The sequence below is a fragment of the Rhinolophus sinicus genome, chromosome 10 (assembly GCF_057876585.1).
Source record: "Rhinolophus sinicus isolate RSI-liver-muscle chromosome 10, RSI-T2T, whole genome shotgun sequence".
Lineage (NCBI taxonomy): Eukaryota > Metazoa > Chordata > Mammalia > Chiroptera > Rhinolophidae > Rhinolophus > Rhinolophus sinicus.
The window spans coordinates 7,202,451-7,229,154 of NC_142510.1; the positions used below are offsets into that span (position 1 = coordinate 7,202,451).

Consider the following 26,704-nt stretch of genomic DNA (forward strand, 5'->3'; position numbering starts at 1 on the left):
AGAAAATGCTCACAAGTCTGACCCATCTGAGACAGAGCAGAGGCTGCATGTGTCAGCGGCCACCCCGAACGGCGAGCGGGGAGCATGCCAGCGGGTGGGGACAGGTGAGCAGCAGGCTCCTGCCTGCCAGGTACAGCACCCCCGTGAGGCATGTCTGCTGCTGGATGGAAGACAGTCAGAGCAGGTGGCCGGTGGGCCGCGGGGCCAAAGGGTCCAGGGCACTGGGGACGACAAGGACACCAGGAGCTGGTGGCAGCACTTTGCTGACAGGTGGGGGCGTATGTCACCATCGTAAGGACCAGCATGGCCAAGTCCATCAGTAACACCTCCATCATCGCCATCACCTCCACCACCTCCATCACCATCACCTCCACCACCTCCATCACCACCACCATCATCCCCATCATTTCCATCCCCATCATTTCCATCACCATCATCACCATCACCTCCATCCCCTCCATCAATAACACCACCCCCGCTATCACCAAGCGGATGAGGATGAAAAAGGAGATAAGCCCCTTACGCAAAGCAGGCTGTTTCGGGCCTTCTTAGAGCTTTCCATACCCCCGTCCACCCACACTCTCTCTCCCAGTGGACGTGCTACTTCCCAGCACAGTGACTCCTTCACTACCCCCCACCCCCTCTTCATGCTGAGGTAAGAGGCCAATCTGTGCTGCCAAGGCACTCACCACTTTTAAAAAAATACATCTATTTGCATTCCTGTATTTTGCATCAAACCAAAAGGCAAAGACTTTTCCAGCACGCAACACATGGTCGGCACCACCTGGTAAGTGTCGGGAGAACTAAACTCTTTCCAATACGACCCTCCTGCCTCCCCTTTTATGATCCCTGTCAGCTATGAACTCATACATGAACTACTCACATGCGTGGGCTCGAAAGACCTGTCTATACACTGCACGCGTAGACTCTAAATTCTAGTTCCCACAGATTTCAAATAATCAGAAAGCTGCAACTACCACATTTTTTTTATAGTGTCACACTATGATAATTGATGTTCGTAATTATGGCCTTGAAGCGTGGCAAGTTCCTTAACTGCTTTCTAAATTATCGAAGATCAAATTATGTTCGGTTGCATTTTAGAGTTAAGTATATTTTAATTATATCCTCATTCTTGGAAAATTAGTAACTCACACGGCTGAAATAGACGATCAAGGCAGCTCTGTGAATAATACATTCTGGACAAAGCTCGGATTTCCAGAAGGTTCTCACAAACCCATATTCTGCCATCATTCTAGGTAAATCAGAGTTTTAATTTATATCCTCTCTTTTTCCAGACAAGAATATGGCCACTGATAAAGAGTTCTTTATGGAATTGTATTTCAAAATTAAGCAAGGAAATAAAGGAGAGAGAAGAGGTAGGGGAGCAGATGAAGCCAATAGTAATGTTAGAATCGAAAACATACGACACAATGTCTCCATCTTAACCAAAGATCAGCCCACATTTGCCTCTGAGCTTCCTAGCAGCCAAGGCAAAGAAGAAAATATGATCAGTGACAGCATTCAGAGCATCCAAAAGACTTGACTACTTAGTCAAGAGGCTCATTCCTAGTACTTATACCTGAGAGAAATTGCTCTCACATAGAAATTACTCACAGGACACGTACCGTAAATAATCAGCAACATCCTTACTACATGCTTGCAGAAAATAGAATGACGATTGTCAGCAGGCTCTGTGTCCTAACATCCCAAGGCCAGAGGTCAAAGCTCAAATGCCACTGAAAATGGGTGAGCTGTGACTCAGCTCCAGCCAACAGCTACTATGTAGGAATTTGGGCCCAACGCTTCACGATAAACCAATGTTTTAATTATGAAATAGTTCAAGTATCCAAAAGAGTAACTAACATCCCTCACCTAGCTCCTCTTCCATTCTACATTTTTCAGGTCTTTATTCATTACTGTGTTGCTTTCTAAGCTATGCCCCACATTTTTGTTTTAAATCTACTCTCTTGTTGACGGATATCTGAGTTGTACTGAATGTTTCTGCCATGTGAGCAATGCGATAGCCATGACTCTGTGTGTCTCTCCTGGGGCCCACGGGCAAGTGTTTCTCTGGGGTGGAGCTGAAAATCTCGATTTTGATATTGGCCACAGAATTCCAATGTACAAAGAACATTATGTGGACCAAGTCTATGTGGGCTGGACACGGTCTACCAGCTGCTGGTGTGTAGCCTTCAACACAGGCTGACACCTTCACGGGAAACTGCAGAAGAATAATTCTATAAGCAGGAAAACACTGCAGGCCCCACTGGCTCCTGCCCATGAGCTAGCTTAATTCAAGGACAAAAGGGCCTCACGGGAACAGACCCTGTGACCTTCAGGCAGGTGTTCGTGAAGACCATTTCTTAGAAATGAGTTTTTGAAGACTTTCGGATGGCAGAAAGTTTGACCTCATACCTACTCACGCAAACCCGGAGGGAAGACGTCTGTGGTTGTGCCCAAAGGCAGAGCCCTACCCTGTACTGTGGGGTTGGAGGAAAATCTGACAACCTGTTAGGTCACACAATGCACTTGGAAATGGCGCTACTAAGCGACTGACATCGCCTCCAGACTGGGGACTTGATTTCAATGACAGAAGGTGATAAAACTGCAGAGATTATGATCCCACGTTTGAAAAATCCAATACATCCCAGTCAAAAATAAGTACATTATGTGAGCACCCATATTTATATGATGATACTATTGATACATGGAAACAAAATGTCATAACAGACCCAAAAGTGTCTCCAGTGATTTTCTCTGGGATGAGCTGCAAGTGAGTTTTCTTTACTTACCTGGATTTTTCCCCCAACTATCACATTACTTTTATTCCTAGTGACATGAGAATGTGACTGAGCCAATTACCTTCGATGTGCAAATGGCTGCTCTCCTGAAGAGCCCAGAATGGATCGTCCTGAACTAGAAAAGCTTTCAGAAAATGGCGAGATTTCTTTCAACATGCATTCACTGTAAAACGTGGCTCCGAGATAGCCCGCTGTGCTTTGTAAAAGATATTCTCTAACGGAGAGTTTCCAAAATGACAGAAAAGCAGATCATCAATCGCAATAAACAGAAAATTACAGCGTCGGTGCAGAAAAACACACAGAAGTGGGTATCCTTAACTGAAGGCACTGATTTCCATTTTTAGTTTTTGCAAATGCGTTTTCATAAATAAAGTTTTATTAGAACACAGCTGAGCCTCTCTGCATTCTCTGTAAAGCAGCAATAATCACCCTCACCCTTCATGCACGTATTATCCGCACTAAATATGCAGACTGCCTGGCCCGACAGGCGCTCCACACAGGAGCTGACAGCAGGATTCCCAGCACGACCCCACCGTCATCACGAAGCAGGAGCATCGTATGGAATGGAGACTACACTCCACCTGTTGGCCAGCTGCCTGATTTGGTCAATAAAGTTTTATTAGAACACAGCCATGTCGCTTTGTTACAAACTGCGTGGGGCTGCTTTCACACCACAGAGGCAGGGTGAGTAGCTACAACAACACGTGTGGCCTGCAACACCTAAAATACTTATCATGTGGCCTTTATAAAACAAAAAACTTTGCTGACCCGTGATCTAGAAACTGTAAAGTGTGACACCAAAAAAAAAAAAAAAAATTTGTTATGATTCTGTTTTGTCAACAATTGTAGAAAATTCATATTTCTTTCCCTACGTACATAAAGGCTGTCGGCACAAAGTTCCAGACACAAAATGGCATTTCAACTGCTGACAACCAATTAAATCCACTCAGTTTTATCACTTCCTACCCAAACTGACCACCGCTTTTGCTTGAAAACATATGCCATCAGAGCAGCTCAAACCTCAAGCACCAGGAAGGTGGTTGCTATGCTATTTACAGAGAAACCAATACCTTGCTTTCCTCCTGAGCCAGAGCACAAGGATGGGGGATATTTTCCATTAATTTTAGAAGCTTTTATGACCAAAGGCAGAAAAGATTTTTCAAGAAGACAAAAAGGTAATATGTTAGCATTTAAATCTAGTTTTCTTCACAAAGGAAAACTAATTTCTACATACGACATAGCAGGGATTGGGCTGTTACCACAGCTCACACTTCGTTCAGGGGAGAAAACCTGAATCGAAAAGACTGATTTTCAGAAGCATTCATCTCAGGCACCTGGAAATGAAAGAAAGCTGCTGCACAGAAGTGGGTCTTTGTAGAAAAAAAAGTTTTCAAGTTTTTGAAACACTGCTCTCCCTGCCCTATCTTTACATTGTTAAAAATGGATCTTTCTTTGAAACCACCTGGAAGGTGTAGGAAAAAAACGAAAACTCAGCAGAATCCAATTTCAATCTCCTTTGCTGAAGAAATAGTCTTTGCCCCAAGCAGTCCACAGGGTCACCTGCACAACCCAGAGAAGTCAGTGAACTGGGGCATTTTAAAGTTTCCACAAAGGTTAAAGAAACTTAAAGTTCTTGGCCACTGTAAAAAGAAGAAAAAAAAAGAGGCTGACAGTTTGCCCTGGCAAAGCTGAGTTTTGGGGACTGAAAATGGAACCTGTGAGTCACATCGAGGAAGCCTAAGGAGGTAGAGTATATATTCAGCTCTTTGCTTCAGCAGTTCCAGAGGTAAAATTTACTTTCGTCAACGGAAGCTGCGGAAAAAGCTGGCTGCTGATGGGGAAAAAAACAAAATCAGCGACAAAGGGAGTTGTGAGACAGAGTAGTTTTCTGAAAAAAAAAAAACCAAGCTAGGAAAGCTGTGGGCAACTTGGCGAAGGAAAGTGCTGAGGTGGGTAGGAAGTGGAGGCAGGTCCAGGGAGCCTGGCAGCCTCTCCGAACTGCCCTGAGGATGAGTCTGAAACACGCAGGTCTTGGAAAGCGGTGACAGTGGATTCCAGTGAGGCAGGAGGCCAACCTCTGCCTGCGCTGGGCTGTGGATTTCCTTAAAGGGAACCGAGGACCCCACTGCTTGTTATTCTGGTCAAGTCTGTCCCAGGACAAGCAGGAGTGGAGAACCAAGGAGGTGGGAATGGGGAGACGTCTCCTCCCCGGGGTTCTGGCTGCATTGAGCCTGGATTCAAGGACCAGAGTCGTTATGCGCTTCGGGTCTGGAGTTTGTCTCCCGGCTCTGCTGCCAATTATCTATGTGACCCTCGACATCAATAAATCTCACCATGCCTCAGTTTGCTCCTCTATAAAACAGGGATAAGAGTAATGCCAGCACATCAAATGAGACCAACAGACTAGGAAAAACGCCTGGCACCAGTGTACACACTGCACGAAGGTAAGCCAGCCAACCTGACAAGGAGCTTACTGAGAAAGATATCCACCCAAAAGAATGGCTCAAAATTAATTATCAAAACGGGATTCTTTGTGCTTTACAGTCTTGTAATCCACTCAAACACGCCCCCAAAGTGGATTAAATAAAAATATTCAACTCCTTTCTACAGAGCTATTGGATCAAAGCAGGTTCTTAGCTGAGCTACATAATTCATTTGATTAATTTGCACTATAATGAACCAGGAGAAGCAACAAAACCTCAGTGTCACTCCAAGTCCAATTTTGAGTCTATTTCAAGCTGCAAGACAGTCATAAAATGCACCAGGAAACAGAATTGGTGGGCTTAACCTCCAGCAAGGACCATCAAATCTCAGTGACACCTTTGTAAATGAAGGCAAGGTGTGACTAGCGGGGCGGGGCAGGATCCCAGCCAGTGCCGTTCTCAGAACTGGGTTAGGATACCAGTTCCAGTTGTGTGACTGGGATACTCTACTCAACCATTCTGAGCCTCAGTTTCCTGACCCGTTATTGTAAGGATTAAACGAGAGGATGCATGTGATGCCTCAGTCCAGTGTGTGACACATAGTAGGTGCTTACTTAATGGTATCAACTGTGTAATTTGTATTTCACAATTCATTCATTTACTCATTCATTTCTAGGTGAGTGAGCCACTTTGGGGGAGATTTCCACTTATTCCACATAAAAGAGTTGCTCAGATGGATGTTAGCAGCAATTCTTAGATAAAAGGTTTGCAAGCCTGTCACCAGAGCCACTGTGCTTTGTGTCAGCCCCTCAGTGGAAGAGAACAGGGAGGTGACAGAAGCTTTTAGCTCCTTTAAATGACACAAACAAGAACACCAAGCTAGTAGAAGCAAAGTCCCAAGTCTGACTATCACATATCAAGGGCCACTTGGAAATGACAGGCACGCTCAGGCAACACTTTTCACCAGATGTTTCCCAGGGAGACCCAGCCAAGCTGCTACAAACGGGAAGTCTTCAGGTGCCGTCCCTTAGGACCAAAGTACAGAGCCTGAAAAAGGAGAAGTCTCCCAGAACCACTGACTTGACCCACAAACCTCCATCTTCCTGAAGGTCAGAAGATGGCTGGCTGAACTTGATAAAGAAATTTCTATCAAATAACCAACAGCAGTGAGGGGGTGTGGGGTGTGGCAGTCCATGTATGCTTGTGTCAGGGAGACTCAGAGAGGAAAAGGCAAATGAAAGAGAAAACTTTCTAATCCCATCACTTTCAGAAAAAGAAACATAGCACCTGAAACAGAAAAGACTCTCTCTAGTAAGAATGACAAACCGAGAGAGCAAACAAAAAGAAAAATTAAAGGCGTTTGGCTTCTGTCTCACTGCCACAAATCAGTCAGTTGCCTACCTCCTGACAACTTGGCCAAACTTTTGCACATGCTGTTCCCGCAACCCAATTGCCCTTCCCCTCCTCGTTGGACAAACTCCTATTCTACCTTCAAAGCCCATTTAGAAATGACCAGTTCTGCAATGTCTTCTCTGAGACAGCAAACCATGCCTCCTCCACCACCAGATCTCAGAGTTAATCCCCCTCTCTCCTGCATTATTTCTTTTGGTTCAGCAATCACTTGCCGCTATAAATTACTATTTTAGGAAGCTAACTTCCCTAGTAGGCTGTGAGTCCCTTAAGGCAAAGGAGAGGGTTGATTGTTCAATGTATCCACTAATCTGGCATTTGTTCATTTACTCATTCATTCATTCACGCATTCATTCAAACATTCACTGAGCACTAAAGTGGACCATGGTTGCCTGCCTGTCTGGCATCCATTTCCTATCTAATAGTCCCAGTTTTCACTTAGGGACCCAGCCCCCTCCCAGCTTTCATTCTCCACGTCTGAATGGGGTTCTTCCCTCAGCCTTTCATGGCCCCGGCTCTCCTTGGAGTTAAAAGTGAAAGCCATGCAGGAGGGCCTGATTCCCGTTTCTCGCCAGACACAGAGAAGCGTCAACGGGAAGAGCGCGGACTCCGTCAACGGGAAGAGCGCGGACTCCGCAGTCAGACAGCTGGGGTCACACCCTGGTTCCACACCAGCAAGCCCTGTGACTCACGTCCAAGCCTCAGTTTCCTCAGCAGAAAGGATGCGGCGAACATTAAATCTGACAATCCCATGTAGCGCAATTAGCACAGGACCTGAGAACAGAAAAAGCCCTCAACTACGCTGTCATCATCAACGTCTGATGGCTCTTTTCTTTACATAAACGTCACCCAAAGCCCCACAGGTCACAGAGCACCAAGCACATAATAGACCCTCAAAACACATTGGTGGGAGAAATACTCCAGGATTGACAAGCCAGTTTCTTCAACTAATAAATTACAAGCAAAGAAGAAAGGGAGGGGAGGGAAGACAGAGATGAGAGAGCCTGTAGATTGAAAGAGACTTAAGAGGTCAATTCACCAGTCAGAACACATGGACGAACCCCATTAGAATCTTATCCAAACATTTGTTTGAAGCGGAAATTTGCACACTCACCAGATATTTAATGCTATTAAGGGATTATTGCTAAATTTTAGGTATGTTAATGATGTTATAGGGGTTTTTCTTCTTTAAAAAGGGGTCCTTATATTTTGTTAGAGATACATTCCAAAATACTGTGAGACGAAATCAGTGTTGTACTTTGGATTTGCTTCAAACCACTGTGAGAAGCTGGGAAAGTAAGAGAATGTCTGGTTGAAACAAGATTGGCCCCGAGTTGACAACTGTGGCAGTTAGGTGACAAGTACATAAAAGCCCATTAGATCCTTCTGTCCATGCCTACATATATTGGATGTATGCATAAAAGTAAGTAAAAACAAAGTCACATCATACTTTCCATTTTGAGCATCAGTTCAATTTGTTCTCAGCTTAAAGTTCTTTCTCCTGAATCCTTACCTGGAATCTGGCATTTTATATAAAAGCCTCCTTTTTTGTATAAAAATGATTCTCAGATACATCAAGAGTGTTGGAATCCATTGGTGCCAATTTATGCAGCAAGCGCTGCTGGCAGAACTGCCCCCAAGGTCTGAGGCGCTGCAGGAACTTCTACGTTTTATCGGAACGGCGAGCACATTCAGTTATCTACGGTGTGTAATAATGAATGCATTTTTGACCAGCTTGATGCTTACGCTTACTTTTCCATTAATAGTAACTCTGCCATCAAAATGACAATAAATGTTGCTAATATACCATTTATGTCACCCATGAGCCAAAATTCCGAGACTAACTACACTCACAGTAAATGATAAGTACCCTATAATTTGAAAAATCGAGCACCAGCTAGTCTGGGAGGAAGCAAAGATCTGTTTACAGAGCAAAGGCTGGCGGCGCTGAAGAAGGGGGCGCACAGGTGAGCACACAGCGGGGACACGGGGCTGTGAAGCCAGACTCGGGACAGTACCACGGGGCAGAACAGAGTGGCCTGGTAAGCAGAGAGTGAAGGAGAAACGACGGGAACGGCACCCACTGTTCATGCACAGACACGAAGACGCACATGAGCTTTGGGGCGAGGAACAGCACGGGTCTAGCCTCAGCTACCAGGGAATTACTGTGAGCAGACAGAAAAGTGGGGGGGTCCAGAAGGAGAACAGGCCAACACAGGAATGTCTGGAGAGGTACCAGGGTCCCGCCACTGAGTAAATGGCTCCCGAGCGTTTCAGCCACGCTTGTGTAAGTCAGGACTTAGAGCCCCGTCTCCCTGGCTCAGGTCACACGCCACCCCCGGGCCAAAGCAGGGACGTGGCCAGAGAGACGGCCAGTAATGGGGGAGGTCATTCCTGCAAAGGAAATGAGAACAGACGGGAGACGAGAAGCATAAACATGCCCCCGTCTGCTGCAGGCACTGACCCTGTACTGAGTCCTCAAAGCCTCCCTCCAAGTACGTATATCGCTGACGACGCTTCACTGACAGAGAAACTGAGGCTTAGAGAGGTCAGGTGGCCTGCCCAGGAACACATGACAGTAAGGGACAAATCTGAACTCAGTCTGTCCGATGTGGTTTCTACACACGACCAGGCCACAGAAGGTGGTGACGAAGAAATGCAAGATAAGTCCAAATGCCACCGGCATTTTATGTTTTTCTTGATGGCAAAATGCTGGAAAAGAATGGAAAAATCTCTGGACATGAGTCTACACCAAAGAAATTATACTTAAGAGAGGTAAAGCGGACTCTCAGAACAGATCCATCCAGGTCCTCTGATGACTACATCTTTCTTCAAGAGGGATGGGAAGCTCACCAAAGAAATTCTGAGTGTCATCACTAAGAACCCCAAAGAAAAAGAGGGAACACTCCAGAAGCTCCAGTGGGGGACCTTCTCTGCTGCAACCTTGCACCGTCCGTGGCTCATCTCCTCGAACCATCACGTCTCCTGCTCCCAGGGTAGGGGAAGCACTGGAGGTGCAGGAGGGGCTCCGGAGGCTGCACTTAGGACGGACCAAGTAAACGTGCCAAATGAGAGTTTGGAGGCATCCATCTGTCTGTTACTCTATGCACCCCAGGCTCCCCAAGCTAAACCTCCCCCTCGATTGAGTGCCAGAAGAAAGTGTACCTCCTCTAAAGAACCCCCGTTTCCTTCCCACCAAGGCGCTCCGAGCTATCGTGGGGGCCTTGGTACGACTCCTTCTCAATCTGGGGTTCCAGAAGTCACATCGAGCGCTCTTTGAACATGACACTGAACAGCTGAATCCATTCAATGGACTGTCACTCCATTCGATACTTACGGAAATCCTACTGCACGCAGGAACCGCGTTAGGCAATGAATATACAACTAAAAGACAACGCTCACAATCCCTTCACGGGGCTCCCAGCCTGGCTTTCCATTACGATTCGCTTCGGAAGCAGGGAATTCCAAGCACAGGAGACACCACACCTTCTTCTGCAGTAACTTGGGAGTGGGAGAGGCTCCTCCCAGCCCGATTGCAAACTGCGGTCATCTACAGCCAGCTTTCTTCCTCACCTCTTTCCATTCATTCTCCCAGACACGACTAGTAACTGCTTTCCCTTCTGTCAAGTTCATCTTTTGTTTCTTCAAGGAGCTTGGCCTTCCAGAGCAGAGCAGAAGGATGATGGCTTTGGGCTCTGGTGCTAGATGGTGGGTGATTCGAATCCCACTCTGCTTCTTACCAGCTGAGAAATACTGGGCAAGTTACTTAACTGCTCAACACTCCGTCTGTGAACAGTTTCTTCCTCCAGGAACGCAGCTAATGATTCCATGAGTCCCTTTGTGTAAAAGCCTTAGCACGGAGCCTGGAAATGAAGTACGCGCCTAACAGCCAGCTGCTAGTATTACAGTGGCTGTTAAAGATCCCGTGTTTGTATCAGCGTTTCTCCCGGACCAGATTAACCTACACCTGCCAGCATGCTCTTTCCCGTTCTTCCAAAAGTCACCATCACTGGGCATCAAGACCATCTTTCTACCCTCCACTCTTGGCCCCTGACGCCCCCAGTTACTGAAAGATAACTTACAGTCTTGACTTTGTGTTCTGAGCTGTCTGAGGGGCTGGATTCCAGGTCACTGAGCACAAATGTGCAGTGTGTGTGTGCGGATGGGTGAGGTGGTTTTAATGCTTGGAGAGACACCTAGAGAAAGAATGTTCAGGAACTCCCTTTTCACTGGGAGGAAACACAGAAGAGTAATTCCACCATTGGGGTATTTAAAAGAGTTATGTTATTTAAATTTAAATGTTTCTTCTGTGTTTGCCCCTCTGAAATAGAAAAAGAAGTACCTCAACTGTCCCCCCACGTTCTTTCATTATTCCACTCCCACACGTGCTTACAACTCTTTCTTGGTAAATGCCAACCAACCCATGAATGAAATGACAGATAAGCATCACAAAGAACGTTGTAAAGGGCTCCATGAATGCTAACAGCACAAGTCTTGCTGTAATGAAATGCTAATGATATTCACAGATGAAAGCTCACTGACAGGCTCTCACTTCACAACCAAAACAAAGGAAGAAAAATCAATCTGGGGTAGTAAATGCCCTCATTGGGGGACCGTCTCTGCTTCAACCTCACAGATCAGCATGCTGACGAGAGCCATCCATCAACTCTATGGATCCCTCCAGGGGTGAGGAAATCACACAAGGACAGGAAAAGAAGTTAAGGCTAGAAGACAAATCTACACCCGACCACCGCTCCCTCTGATGAGGGAGTTCAACACTTAACCCTCTGGCAGCTGATGGGAAACAACGCAAGGGGGTCCGACAATAACTCAGAAGTACAGTTGTGTACTTATATGTGTGTGCACACAAACCCAGATGACTGGTAACAAATACTACAACCACATACGACTACACACACCTATACATATTTTATATATTAGTAACCTAATCAAAAACTCAGCCTCCCAGCTTTACCATTGAGTATGGTGATAATTAATGGTTTCTGATAAAAAATAAAAAATAAAAACACTATCATATCAAAGAAGTACATTTACTCTGCATTTATCAAGAATATTTTTATCAGGCACCAATGACGAACATTGTCAAGCGACTTTTTAGTACCGATCAAGATCAATATCTGGTTTTTCTCTGACCTATTAATGAGCTGACTTGATGAATTTCCTAACATTAAGCCATCCTTTAAATCCTAAAGAAACCCCATTTTTATGTGGATTGTGCCTTTAGTATGTGACTGAATTTGATTAATATTTTTCTAAAATTTTTATGCATCTACGCACAAATGAGACTAGTCTATAGCATCGTTTCTTATACTACCTTTGTCAGGCTTTTTAAGTATCAAAGTAAAGCACACATGAACCAAAATCCAGAGGGACAGACATAAGTATTGACAGGGACATAGGTATAACTGTAGAGAATGATTTAAGGAAATATAAACAGCAAAGGTCTTCTGTGTACACCTTGAAGGGTTTCCTAGAACTCACCATGAAACTTGCTACCTTCCAGGGAAGCAGTTCTTTAGTTACTTTTACAACTTTCTTCCACATGTTTTTTGGTACCTTCAGATAGTCGGCCTCGTCTTCAATTAATTTTAATAAACATTATCCTAGAAAATAGCCCACCTGATCCATAGTTCCACATTTACCAGCACAAAGTTGTATGTGGTATTCTCTCCTGTGTTTAATCTTCTCCAAGTCCAAGAGTACATTTGTTTTCTTATTTTTAACATTACGTATTTATGTTTTCTCTCTTATTTCCTGGCCAAAGGTACCCAAAAATCTCAATTAAATGATACGTTTCAAAGAGCCGGCTCTTACTTTTCTTAACCAAGTGCGATGCTTTGGTTGTTTTGCTAACGTCCGTTTAACAGACTGGGCCTGTTTCTGGAAAGTCCCCAGGGCACCCCATCTGCAAGGAAGGCACAGCCTCCCTCAGCCTTACCTCAATGAGCTTTCTTTCATAGGAGCTTGCCAGTTCCTCAGCGACTTCTCCCGGCTTCTGCTCAGTGACCGTTACTTCTCCATCAACATTCCAAAGATTTGGTACAACTGTAGGAAAAGAAAAGGCATTCCACACATATTTTAGCAGTAATCAAAAATTCTTCTCTCAGCCAAAAAAAAAAAAAAGAGAAAAAAAACTTTTCCAAATGGCTTCTCTAGAGAGAAAGCTCTTTTTTTTAAGGGGAAAAAGAATCACAATACTAATTGCTTTGACACTGCAACATTTTCCACCCAAGTGCAATGAAGTAAATGATAAGCTGTATTTAAAAATGGAAGAACTGTCACAGAGACAGAGGCACAGGAGTCTGGGGACTCATGTCACTGTTTCCCATTCCAGGGGGAGACAGACAAGGCACTGGCGAGACAGAAGGGCCTGTACCGGCATCTTTCATATTGCTCCAATTTCTTTTCCTCCAACAATAAAGTTTGCCAGTGAGGTAGCGTCCGCCTATAGCCCATGTGGTGGGGTCAGAGTACATGCAGAGCCACTAAGAAGTGGCGTTGATAAACTGTACTAAGAGTGAAAGCAAGGCAGCTTCTGGAAGAAAAAACCTCTCAAACCAATGCATAATGGCAATGCAAAGATGTCTTACCCAGAGACCTGCTCCCAGGTCAGCGCCAGAATTAACGGTATTGGGAGGTGAAGTGAAGAGAAAAGGTGGGGCCAGGGAGCTCTGGTTAAGAAGCTTTGACTTTGATGAGTAGAGATCCTTGGGGTTTTGCATGTGCAGTGACATTAATTTGCAAAACAATGTTTTAGGAAGACAGATGACAGAGGTAGGACTTGGGTCTGTCTGAAGATAAGGTAGGGTACATAGTACAGTCTCCATCAATAGTTGTTGGACTTCTCTGGCTCATTCCCAGTTTGTATTTATTTACACAAGACAGGGGATGGTGGGTGAATAAGGAAAAGCCATATGGCACTAGTCCAGGAATGCTATGACAGAGGTTTGAAATTAGCACATAGGCCTTTACAGAGGTTTGACGTTAAAAGCAGGGAAAGGATGGTAAAATGGTTCGAGGGGGTGGAAGGATCTGGCACAGAGTGATTCAGTAACAAAACAGGATTTCATAAATGTTCTTGAACATAGTCTGTTCTGCGTGCTGTCTAAAGCTAACTGAACAGAACTGAACGCCACCCCAGTGGGCTTTATATGTGAAATTTAAAAAATCAAAAGAAAAACTTCCATAAAAAAAATATTAACACGGTAGGCACCAATAGGTATTCCTACTTTTAGGTCTATATCCATATGTGCTCGCTTTGTAGAGAAGAGTAAATACAATAAATACAAAACTGCAAATGAGCCAGATAATCCCAAGAAAAGTAAAACAAGAGCAGAAAAAAACTCCTGCATCAGTGGTTAAGAAAAAGGTCCAAAGCACCCCTATGTTCACTGCAGCATTATTCACAATAGCCAAGGCACAGAAACAACCGAAATGCCCATGCACCGACAACTGGATAAAGAAGAGGTCGTACGTTTATACAATGGAACATTGTTCAGAAAAAAAGAAAAAAGAGTGCAATCTTGCCATGTGTGACAACGTGGATGGACCTGGAGGGTATTATGCTCAGTGAAATAAGTCAGACTGAGAAAGACAAATACCATATGATCTCACTTATCTGTGGAACCTAAAGAACAGAATAAACAAAGAAACAAAACATAAATAGACTCATAGATTCAGAGCACAAACTGATGGCTGTAGATGGGAGGGGGTTGGGGTGTGGGGGAGAAAGGTGGGGGATTAGGAAGCCCGCATTCGTAGCCACAAACAGTCCCAGGGATGTGAACTACAGCGCGGGGAATAGGGGCAGTGATGTTAAGTGTGTGGTGTGAGACGAGCACCAGACTTACCAGGGGGACCACTTCATAAATTATACAAACGCCTAACAACGACACTGTACACCTGAAACTAACATAATACTGTATGTCAACTCTAATTTAAAAAATACAGTCAATACAGTCACAGAACGTGAAGTAGAGCGTAGGGAATATGGCCACTGGCATTGGAATAGCTACGTACGGGGTCAGATGGAGAGTACACTGGTTGGAGTGATAACTGTGTGTGGATGCAAATGTCTCATCATTATCTTGTTTTGTGCACTTGAAATGAATAAAACAGAACTAATAAAAAAGAACTAATAAAAAAGAAAGAAACTAATAAAAAAGAATGATCCAATGGTGTGTGTCAAGAATACGGATGAGCCCACGTCTCATCAACTCTGCAGACCCAGCTTCCCGTGTGCTCTGGGAGGCAAGACTCCTGGATGCCCCGACCAAGTGTGATGAGATGGTAATGAGGCAAAAGAACAATGTCAGGCTAGCCCTCCCGTGACAGGGATTTGAGAGACAAGGGGACAGGATGAAAGGGAGTGGCACGGAGGCAGAAAGTGAAAGTGGGAAAGGCTGAGCAAATGTGGGGGTCGCTGAGCCTGAACTGACCAGGGGCTCCACCCTCAGCCCTTGCACTAAGCGTCCACCGGGCCACAGCCAGTGGGGGTCTGCAGAGGCAGCAAGGCCCCTGAATGACAATACAAAACATACTAGAATGAAACCCTAAGTTCTTCCACCCCAGTAGTGACTACGGCTCCAGCCACTGCAGTCGGGAGTGACCCAGTAACAACCTGAAACCGGAAATAAGTATTAAGAAAAAATTTAAGGGACTTTCGGTTAAAGGTGGCAGACTGAACACACTAATTTACAGTCACATCCTCTTAGAATCCCATTAAAAGACCAACTTAAAACAATTCTTTCTAAAGGCCTTGCCCTCAAGGAAAAAGAGAAGGAGAGGAAAGAAGACAACGAAATTTTAGAAGCCAAGAAGCAGACAGATAACTGGGAAATAACTTGACAGGCCTGAGAAAATTCCATTCTTCGCTTCAAGGGGGCCACACCAAATTACCGCCCAATTAAAATGGAACAACTTGCCAAAGGCTGATCAATTACAGGACACTTCCGGAAGCGGTGGTGAACCTGGGGCTAAGAAGCAGTTAACAGAAGACTAGGAGTTTGTTCTCTGGAAAAGGTAAAGCAGTGGGTCTCGACTGAATTGAAGGCAGGGATATATAATTGAAAACAGAGACATTAAAATAAAACACGCTGAAATTTTGAAGTTCTTCCATTTCCCCCTGCCACCACCCATTTGCAGAACAGCAGGCAGCCCTCTAAGCAAGGAAATAGAAACCTTTTTCATGGAAATCTAACCGGCTGAAAAGACCTAAACAGACCAATTAGGGGGGTGAGGGGGGGACCTCTCCAGTGAAATAGCATAGTCAGATCATCCCACCAAAAAATGATCATAGAGTTTTAAATTTGCGTTTTAGTACCTCACTCCTGCCTCTGAGCAGACAGGCAGAAATCGCCTTCCACTTGAGACATAACGTGAAAAATAGGGACCAAAATAAACCGAGAAAAACAACTTGTAGGAAAGAGACACAATTGAGGGAGACATATACTTCAAAAGCAAACTATCAGGAACATTCCAAAAAAAAAGCTCTTTGGAAAGTGAAACTACGAGCGCAGAAATGGAACACTAGATATAAAGTCTAGGAGGTAAGAAAACTTCCAGAAAATAGAGCCGATGGAAAAGAAGAAACGAAATGGAGAGTCACCGTATGAGAGCAGCTCAGGAAAGGACGAGGGGGGGAAAAAAGGGAAACACAGAGAGAGGGAATCCAACATGCAACCCCAGAATTGTCCTGGAACCAACAGACACGAGGACTGAGATGGAAACGCTCCACGAGCAGCCAGCCTGAGGGACAAGCCATGCTCTTGCACCTCATCGGGAAATTCTAGAACGTGGGGACACAGAGAGAAGTGGGCACAGACTTCCAGAGCGGAAGCAGAATTTTACAAAGGAGAGAAAATTAGAAATGGCATAGGATTTCTAAACAGCAGTGCAGTGAGCTGGAAAATAATGAAGTGACACCGTCAGCATCCTCAGGGGAATTAGTTCCAAACTAGAACTAATACACCAACCCAAACCGTGTTGAGAAGGAGGTAAAGACGTTTTCAGACATCAACCTCTCACAAATTTGACCTCCCACCAAAAAAAAAGATTGAAAAACCTAGTTAGGAGAAAACAGATTCCAAGAAATAAGGGCTCCAACACAAACACGAGGGAGAAAATTTTTCATAACAACCAAAAGGTGAAAACAACACATGCAGCCATCACAGATGACTGATGGATAAAGAAAATGTGCAGAGGGTGAGGGGGGAGCGGGTATGGCAGGAGAGGGAAAAGGGGATCAAATATATGGTAATGGAAGCAGAACTGACTCTGGGTGGTGAGCACACAATGTGGTACATAGATGATGTATTACAGAATTGTACACTTGAAACCTATGTAATTTTACTAACCAATGTCAGCCCCAATAAATTTAATTAAATAAAAGAAAATGTGGTCCATCCATACAATGGACTATCACTCAGCCATGAAAAGGAATGAAGCACTGTTCCATGTCACAACACAGATGAACCTTAAAAGCAGCCAATGCGTGAAAGCAGCTAGACACAAACCACCTAGTGTTGTATGATTCCCTTTATCCGAAATGTCCAGAACAAGTATTAGTTTTCAGGGGCTGGGAGGAATGAAGGAGGGAGTGACTGCTAATGAGTATACAGGGTTTCTTTTGGGGGTCATGAAAGTGTTCTGGAATTAGACAGCGGTGATGGTTGTACAGCCCTGTCCATGTGCCAAAAACCAGTGAGTTGGGCACTTTCAAAGGGTAAGTTGCCTGGCACGTGAATTCCCTCTCCTGAGGCGGGAGGAGCCCAGCGGCACCTGTCGGAACAGCCACAGTGAACTGGACACAGTCCCCCCGAGCGGCCAGGCTTCCTCCAGCGACAGCAGGTCTGAGGACTGGCTGGGAAAGGCTGCCTCAGGATGGAACTGACCGGTGTCTAGTTTTTTAACATACTGAGGAGACTGGCATAGCTGAGGCAGCATTCGGAGTTGAACTGGTATTAAGTACATGCAACACCAACCAAAGTTTTTGAAACAGGGAAGTATTAACTCAAAAGAAATCAAAAAGCTGTTCAAAAATACTGATTACGTACCTCACGGCTCGGATGGGAGAGTTTTCAGAGTCGTGATAATGTAATCATGGGGCCTGGACGGAAAAGATTGTATGTCTGGGCTAGAGCGTGTGTGTGTGTGTGTGTGTGTGTGTGTGTGTGTGTGTGTGTGTGTGTGTGTGTGTGTGTGTGTGTGTGTGTGTGTGTGTGTTCTGTGCGGGTGGAGGGATCAAAGAAAGCGAACCTTCATCTTCCACAGGGAGAAATCAATCAATGGCGCCTACAATGGAGAAATCAACCAGTGGCAGGAGACAGCGAGATCTCAAGGCAGCAAAGGCATCAGTGAAACGTCTGAAGCAGCTGTTTGTGGGGAGAGGGAAGCAGGGCAGATGGCAGCTAGAAGCATCCTATCTTGTACAGTAAGGTCTCTTATAATAAACTGTGTACAAACGCCCCCCGTCTCATAGGAAAAGCTGCACTCCATCAACGTGCACTCCCATAGTCAGCCATCCTGTCCTGTTTTTCCGTGGGGGCAAAAATTACAGAAGTTACACTTCAAATAGAAAAATCTGGCCCAAACAATAAGCCTTCTCCTTTTAAATCCAAATAGTCAGACACTGACTCTGTGTTTGGCGGAAGCACAAAGACCTCGACTCTAAGTCAGAACTGTTTCGCGTGGTCCAGGAAAGCTGTGGGCTGGTGAGTGCCGCGAGCAGGTCGCGTACACCTGGAGAACGGGACGCTGTTTGTCAGCTCCCTGCAGCCCGCCACTGCTGCTTCAAAGTGTCTGTGATAAGTCATCTGCAATAAGGAGACACTGTGCTGGTCTCGCTGTCAGGCACCAGAGAACACATGGGGTTTTCTGCCTAAATTATTTTAAGCAAAACTTCAAGTACCATGGAGAGCAGTTTGGCAAACAGTATGATAAGGTTACTGTTTTGCTTTCAATTTGAACAAGCTTAGCAGGACCCCACATGCAAACAGTGGGAGACGCTGGTGGCGGAAGAGGATAAAAAATCATTTTCAATTCAGAGACGGTTCCCCTGAACATTCTAATGGACAAAAGGAGGTGTGCGAGGTCCTGTAACAGCAGGTGTGCCAGGTTCTGTGTGATGGGAAATCGGGACTCTTTAAGGTTCCCAAGGAGAAGGGTCCTCCTGGGGGAGGTGACAGGGATCCCTACAGGACAGCCGGTGCCCACAGTTGTTTCAGCAAAGGAAACAGCCTTCATAATAATAGCATCTCCCACTTTCCAAGAGCTTGCTATGGCAAGGGGAGACAATGGGGAACGAGAGAGCGTGAGCGCTGCAATCTGACACCAGGTGGAAAGTCTGGTTCCACCACTCACCAGTGAGTGACCTTGAGAAAGTCTCGTATGCATTCACTCAAAAACTAGTTGCTAAAGATTCCTTATGTGCCAGGCACTAGACACTAGAGATACAGGGATGTGTTAAAAGGGGATGCTGATATGAAGCTTACACTCGAGTGGGGAGACTCAGAAAACAAAGAACTATTTAAGGTCAGGATACAAGAACTACTATGGGGGGGGGGGTTAAAGCAGGAGAAAACACGGTGGAAGAATACTAATTAAATAAAGGGTAAGGAAAGGCCTCACTAGGGAGATACCATCTGCGCAGAGACCAGAACAAAGTGGGGGTGTGAGCCATGTGAAGGCCCAGAGGACAGCATTCCTGTTGACAGCAAGTGCAAAGGTCCTGTGGTGGCCACAGGCAAGGAGGCCAGTGTGGCTGTAAAATGGATGAGGGAGAGATTGACAGGAAATAAGACCACCAAGAAGATGGCAAGGGTTTTCAGGCTATGGTATTTTATTCTGAGCAAAACGGGAAGCCCCTGGAAGATTCTGACAAGACTTACTTTTGTAAAGGTCGTCTACCCTCTCTGTGAAGGAGACAGTGGGGAGGTTAGGAGGGAAGGTACTCAGCTCAAGCCTCCCTTCCAGGAAGGGCTTGCTGTTCTGTTGTAAGGGGCACAGTTAGCTGACAACCTCCAGCTCTAGCACCTTCCAGATGTGCTACTCCTTCCTCCTGGGCTGCCCAAGCCAGTGGATGAGCAGAGAGAGGTATTTCTGCCCAATGTGGGACCCCTCTGACAGGCCATCTTCGCACAGAGCTCCCCCCAGGCTGGGTGGTGAGACTTCGTTAGCTCTGTATCCAAGCCTGAGAGTTCCCTGCCCAACGCGCCTGTCCCCTTCACCCTGCACAGGCATTATCCCCAGTGTCCCTCCTGCAGTGTGGACACTGGCTCGGATCTGCTTCCTAGAGGATCCAACAGACACAGCTAGTCAGGACGCCAGGCCCGTGGTCCAGGCAGGAGGTGAAGACACTGGCCTGGACCACACAGAATGCAGCGGTGTCAGAAGGCGCAGAAGAAGGTGACAAGGAACAGTCAGTAAGAACTGACAAGGGACAGCAGTAAGAACTGCTGACACATGTGACGTGGGGTGTAGGTGAAGGCAGGAGTCAATGTAACACTGAGATTTGCAGCTTCAGGAACCTGGGAGAGTGGAGCTATCATTTTACTGGGCTGGACAAGACTGGGGAAGGAGCAGGTGTGGTCGGGAAGAGGTGAGTGAGCACAGGAATGGGTTTTCAGACAACTCAGATTTGATACAACCCTCAGTCATCGGAGAAAAAATATAGCACAAATGCATTAGCCTATGAATCTGGAATTTAGGGGAGAGAATAGGGTTGGCGATATAAAATCGGGAGTCAATAGCATAAAGATGATAGAAACCACAGGACGAGGTGAGATCACCCCACCACTGAAAGCTCAGTTTCCTCCTATTACAAAACAATAATAATAATAGTCACAACTCCAAAGAGCCACAGGATGAAACACCACTGCCACCAGCCCCCAGCTCGGCTCTCAGTTCAGAAAAACCAGGTGTCAGCAGGGCAGCAGGCCTGGCATCTCGGGCGAGTTTCTGTCAGGGGCCCTGATTTAACACTGAACACGTTATGGCTTTGTAGAGATGGGGCAACAACAAACTCTGGCTGCTACTCAGCTCATTCCAACCGTGGGGAAGGGAGTCCCCCAAAACTGAGAAATCTGTACTCAACCTAGAGTTTCTCAGGAGAAGCCAGGCCATAGTATTTGGGGAAGAAGGAAAACAAGAGATGGTGGCATTGAAAAGGAGTGGCTACTCCCTACTGGTGCAGGAGAAGGTCCCACCACCCCGCCTTGGGCTCAGGCAGGACAGAGGCATAGAGCTACCCTGTGTCCCCGAAAATAAGACCTAGCCGGACAATCAGCTCTAATGCCTCTTTTGGAGCAAAACTTAACATAAGACCCGTCTTATTTTACTATAAGACTGGGTCATAATATAATATATAATATAAATACCGGGTCTTATGTTAATTTTTGCTGCAAACGACACATTAGCGCTGACTGTCCAGCTAGGTCTTATTCTCGGGGAAACAGGTCCTGTTTACTGAGCCCCACGAGCACAGCAAAACCCCACTGATTCACATCGTCTCACTCAAGGCTTGACATCCATTGCGCAGCATCGCCACTGCACAGAGCAGAAAATAGCGACTCAGGTTTTCTTAAAAACACAGCACAGGACAGACCACCAGTAATACTAACCCATCTGCCTGACTTCAAAGCCCCGTGCTCTTCCCAGGTCACCACGTGCCTTCCTACCATCCAGAGCCTACTCAGCACCATGGTACCAATGTCCACTTGTGACAGACTTCCAGGGCCATGTGCTAAAACCCCAAAGGAAAGCCACTTCCCCGAATGTATCAAACACACACACACACACACACACACACACACAAAACACCCTTCCACTTTGGGTTGTCTACTTGTGGTATAAGAACGCTATAAATTTCAAACTCCAAAAGTTGAAACCAAATTCTTTAAAAACTTACTATAAACCCTCCCATCTCCCAGACAGGCAATTGTCCAGTACAAAGCAGGGGGCTCATGTGAGAGCCAAGCTACGCAAAGGTTACACAAACAAGGTCCTACCCTGTGATGTCCACAACGAAATCTACCCAGAGTGCCAACTCGTCTGCACCCCCAAGAACATGACCGGCAACTATGGACTGAGGGGATGTTGTTCAGAGCTGAGGAAGAGCTCCATACGATGAGAAGTGGGGGCAGAGAGACTGTTCAAACCCTGGCCCGTCACGAACGAGACTGAGACCCCAGGCCCACTGCTGCATTTCTCTGAGCCCCCGTTTCCTCATCTGTGAAATCGGGAGAATGATGCCTCTCGGTGAAGATGAAACAAAAGGATATAAACTACTTTATATTCTCACTCCAAGTAGTAAAGATACGATCAAATGTTAAAAGGCGAATGCAAAATGACAGGCTGCCTTCTTTTTCAAATCAGAAAGCCTTTTCATCAGAAGTTTCCATCTCCTCCAGGCCTTTCCGGAGAAATCTGCTCACCTGTTCAGATGGCGCATCTCTCTGCCAAGAGAGCATCTAAATATATATAACACGTGTACAGGGACAGCTGGGCAGGGCTGTTGCATAAAACCAGAACTGTCATCACACCCCTCGCCAAGCACATTCTCACCTGCTCATGTGATGTAGCTTTGCAGAGGCTCTGATAGAAACTTGAGTTGTGTTTTCCCCCAAGTGAAAAGTAGTTTGACAGTGAAAACCTTCTTTTGCTGAAATAAAACAAGTGGCGAGGTATGCCAGACAGAGCGACTTCCTGCCCTCAGTGGTGCAGACTGTTTGCTGAGCAGGGCTCTGGGCCCGACCGCACGCCCCAGCCCAAGGGAGGGTCAGCTTGCCCACAGCGGGACAAGGTGACCCAGATGGCTCCAAATGCCGTCTATAACACTGCTCATTCCAGAATGCAGCCGTGTCTAGGTTCAAGGATTAAACCAGTAATAGAAATGTGGGTGACACGGTTCTATTTTGGTGGGAGGGAAGGCAGGAAGGAGTGGGGAGGAAGGATACCGTCCACGTGTACCTGGTGGCCAGAGCAAGGACAAAGGGCCCAGCCAGCTGTGAGCCTTGGTAACCTGGGTACGGAAAGCAGTAGGCAACCGTACTTCACTCTAAACCTTTGTACCATTTTATACGAAACAATAAGCATGTGTGACTTCTGCAATTCATTCTCAAAGCAGCGGGGCTCTACCTATCAGAGGCAGAAATGGTTCATCTGTAAGATCTGGGTTTATGGGAATCAAAACCTTCCCTGGGAAAATCGCTGTACAACCCGCCCTTAAGAAGATACTCCCGGAATTTCAAACTCCCGTGCGGAGGATTTCTCTCAGCTGCCTGGACCCTAGGATTCCACGCCATTCCGCAGGTATAAGATGCAGTGAGTGACACAAGAGGATCTGTCAGGAGAACGAGAGGAACACAGGAGCGGGAGTCAGACGGACCTGGGTTCAAATCCCAGCTCCATCACTTTCTGCAAGGCCCTTCCTGTCCTGGGCCCCGACTTGTGTTCGGTAAAGAGAGGACAACCGCACCCATCTCGCAGGTTCCCGTCGGGGGATTCAACAAGGACACAGACGAAGCACCTGGCAGAGGTGAGCACGCTCTGTCCCCGGCGATGGCGGGGGGAAGAGTCGGGGAATTAATGGAACATTAGATCGTGACCTTGTCTATCCGCCTAGAACAGAAGCACCTTAAAGAAGAAGGCTCCACCTTGTTCGTCTGAACCCACAAAATGCTCAGAATCTACGGGGCACAGATTTGACTCTCAGTACTTCCTGACCGACTGCCCAACAGCGCAACTTACCAAGAACATTGGTCAATAAAGATTTGCTGCTCTCACCCGAGATGCCATCTCACTGACAGGCATGTGTATCACAGCGCTCGGGCCTTGATATGTTGTCCTTTTATTTCTTTAACAGGTTTATTTTTTCAGATTAGAAAGTAACACATGCTCACTGCAGGAAAAACAAATCCAGTTCGGTATTTTTATGCCACTGGGGCACATACACGTCCACCAGAGCCCTGCAAATCCAGGAACAGGGCGAGCGTGTGAATCCTGACCTGGCCGACAAGTCACATGAGAAGCCATTGCATGTCGAAAACAGCTCGGATTCTCTCAAAGGTGGGTAAGCACCTCCTCTCTCACTTGGTCCACGCAGCGATTCAGGGGCTGGGCAACTGTCCGAGAAGGGAAGACCCAATCATAAAGCAACAGCAGTCAGTTAACATTGACTGGATGCTTACTAAGTGCCTGGCCCTATTGTAAACGCTTGACACGCACTGACGTATTTCATCTTCCTTCCCATTCCACAAGCGGGGGAACGGAGTCCACAGTCTTAACCACTATGTTACACCATCCACAGGAGCTCCCACCCCTGCCCTCGACCAGCAGTCTGGCCTGGCACAGACCGACACGAATCTTGATTCCAGAGGAAGTGCCTGAGCAAGGTTCAGACGGATTGGGTAAGCTGTTTCCCAGGATGTGGGTCTTTCCCACGTACCCGGCCGCATCCCGGAAAACACAGTGAGTCCGGAAAAGTTGATATTCTAGATGTGCCCACTTATTTTCTGTGTCCCATTTCATTATAAATTCAAAAGTAATACAAAAAGCACAAGGTTGTTTTAAAAAATTCAACCCAAGAGAACTGAAAATATATGTCCATACAAAAACTTGTATTCGAATGTTCACAGCGGCATTATTTGCAATGGCCAAAAAGGGGAAGCAGCCCAAGCGTCCATCAACAGGTGAATGGATCAGACCAGCAAAACATGAAATACTCATACAACAGAGTATTATTTAGTCTTTAAAAGTAGGAAATTGGAACACGTTCTACAACATGGATAAATCTGGACAACATTATGCTAAGTGAAATAAGCTGGTCACAAAAAGACAAATACTGTCTGATTCTCCTTCTGTGAGGTACCTGGAGCAGTCAAGTTCATAGGGACAGAAAGGGGATTGGTGGGTGCCAGGGGCTCGAGCGAGAAATGGGGAGTTGCTGTTTAATGGTATAGTTTCAGTTTGGGAGGATGAAAACATTCTAGAGATGGACGGGGGTGACGGTTGCACGACAATATAAATGTAGTTAATACCGCTGAACTGTACATTTCAAAATGGTTAAGATGGTAAATTGCATGTTATATGTATTTTACCACAATTAAAAACTTCTTTGATGAATGGAAGTACTGACGACGCATGCCACAACATAGATAAATCTTGATTCCATTTACATAAAAAGTCCAGAACAGGCAAATCCACAGAAACAGAAAGCAGTTTCATAGTTGCCAAGGGCTGGGGGGGAGAAGTGGGTGAGAAGTGACTGGTAATGGATTTCTTTTCAGGGTGAGAAAATGTTCTGGAGTTATACAGTGGTGATAGTTACACAACTCTGTGAATATGCCAAAAAAAAAAAAAATTCAAAACACTCAACTATCCACTTAAAACAGGCAAATTATACGGCATGTGAATTATATCTCAGGAAAAAAAAAATTCAAATTGATAGCTAACAAATGTTCCCCAGCCCCAAGTTCCCACAGAGTGTTCTGTGACCTTGAACAGCCGCCTCACGTCCACGGGCCTCAGCGTCCTCATGGATGAAACCAAGCAAAAGACCTTCTAAGTTGATTTCAGTGCTAACGTTCATTGTGTAAACCACACGATCAAGCAAGCACCTGGAGCAGTGTGCAAGCACGGTCACCACCCCGGACGCCCACAGCCAATGCACAGAGGCAGTCAACGGAAGCCCGTAATCCAAGAGATACTGGAGAAGGAAGATGGTTTTGTCGAGAGAGGGGGTTAAAGGAAAGCTCACACAATTAATGCTGAAAACTGGAAACCCGTCCCTGATCTGTGGACCCATAGGAGAGCAGTGTCAGGGCAGAAATGGAGATGCCCAGAACTCAGGCAGCGAATAGACAATCATCATCCCTGAAACTCAAGGCCATGGGGAAGTGTAATGTTTCAAGGGGCGAAAAGAAATTGGCTTAGAAAAGAAATCATGTTCAAAGCTCACATCTCTTATGAATTCTAAAAAATGCCACAGGTCAGGCCACAGCTGAAAGGAAAAAGAGGTTACAAGAGACACACAGGAGAAGCTTCGACATGGCCACCACCTGCTTAGGGACAGAGAGCAGACCGAGGAAAAGTGGATGCAAAGGTCCAAGCGGCTGCATTCACCAGGGCGGAGACCCCTGCAGGAGGGGGCAGGGAAGGCTGCTGAGTGGGGCTCGTGCCATGGTGGTGACCCCAGCAGGGAGAACCATTAGGTCAGCACCGACGCGATAGGAGCGGGAAGCCTAAATGCAGGTTCCTGGACCCCTGTTCCCAGAAATTAATTCAGTGGGTCTGGGGGGGCAGGAATCTGCATTTTAATAAACACCTGGGTGGTTTCAGTGCACGCACTAAGTTTGAGAACCAGTGCGTTAGGCAATGCGAAAACATCCTAAGACAGAGAAACTAGGAAATGGGAGAAAACCACATCCGGGGGCTGTCCTGCAGGCCCCACGTGATGGGCCAGGGCTGGCCCCCCTCCCGCCCCTGGGCACTCCACGAGCGTCGCCTGGCACAGTGCCCTCCGTCACAGCTCATATCAAGGCTGCTGGCAGAGGCAAGGCAGACACACACTTGGCCCTGCCCCCACTGGGCACCGTGGGGCTTGTTCAAGCTGCAGGAGGGCAGACAGAGAGGAGTCCAGGTCAGCCAGTGACCCTACTAGGCCAACAGAACCTACGGCGCCCCCTCAAAGATGGGGCGGAAGCAGGCGGCCCAGCCGTGACCACTCTGGATTCTAACAGACTCCCCTGGACACCTGGGAGCTGAGTGAGTGCATTTCCTTCCCACGTGAGAAAGAGACCAGGATGTATTTGGAACAACATAATAAATGACGCACCAGAGGCTATTTCCAGCAGCCCAGAGATTTTCAGCAGCCCTGACAACTTCCCAGAAAACCTTAATTGTATCTAAGAAGCCAAAGTGAGGAAGAGCTGGATGAAGCCGAGGACAGAAGACACAGCAGGAGGGACCTGGGGAAAGAACTGGAACAGTCCAAGCAGGAGGCCTGAATCCCCCTCTGTGTCTCTGTGCTGATAAGACGGCTCGTCTGCTTAC

At 46.3% G+C, this 26,704-nt stretch overlaps 1 protein-coding gene across 4 annotated transcripts in view; it reads right to left on the reverse strand.

Moving 5' to 3' along the window:
- The window catches only part of SNX29 (sorting nexin 29), a 426,403-nt gene that overhangs the window by 219,624 nt on the left and 180,075 nt on the right, over positions 1 to 26,704 (reverse strand). For all 4 annotated transcript variants that reach the window (XM_074322948.2, XM_019715145.3, XM_088801234.1 and 1 more), the window contains one exon: positions 12,594 to 12,700. In XM_074322948.2, coding sequence (XP_074179049.2) covers positions 12,594 to 12,700 — 107 coding nt within the window. The remainder of the gene's footprint in view (positions 1 to 12,593; positions 12,701 to 26,704) is intronic.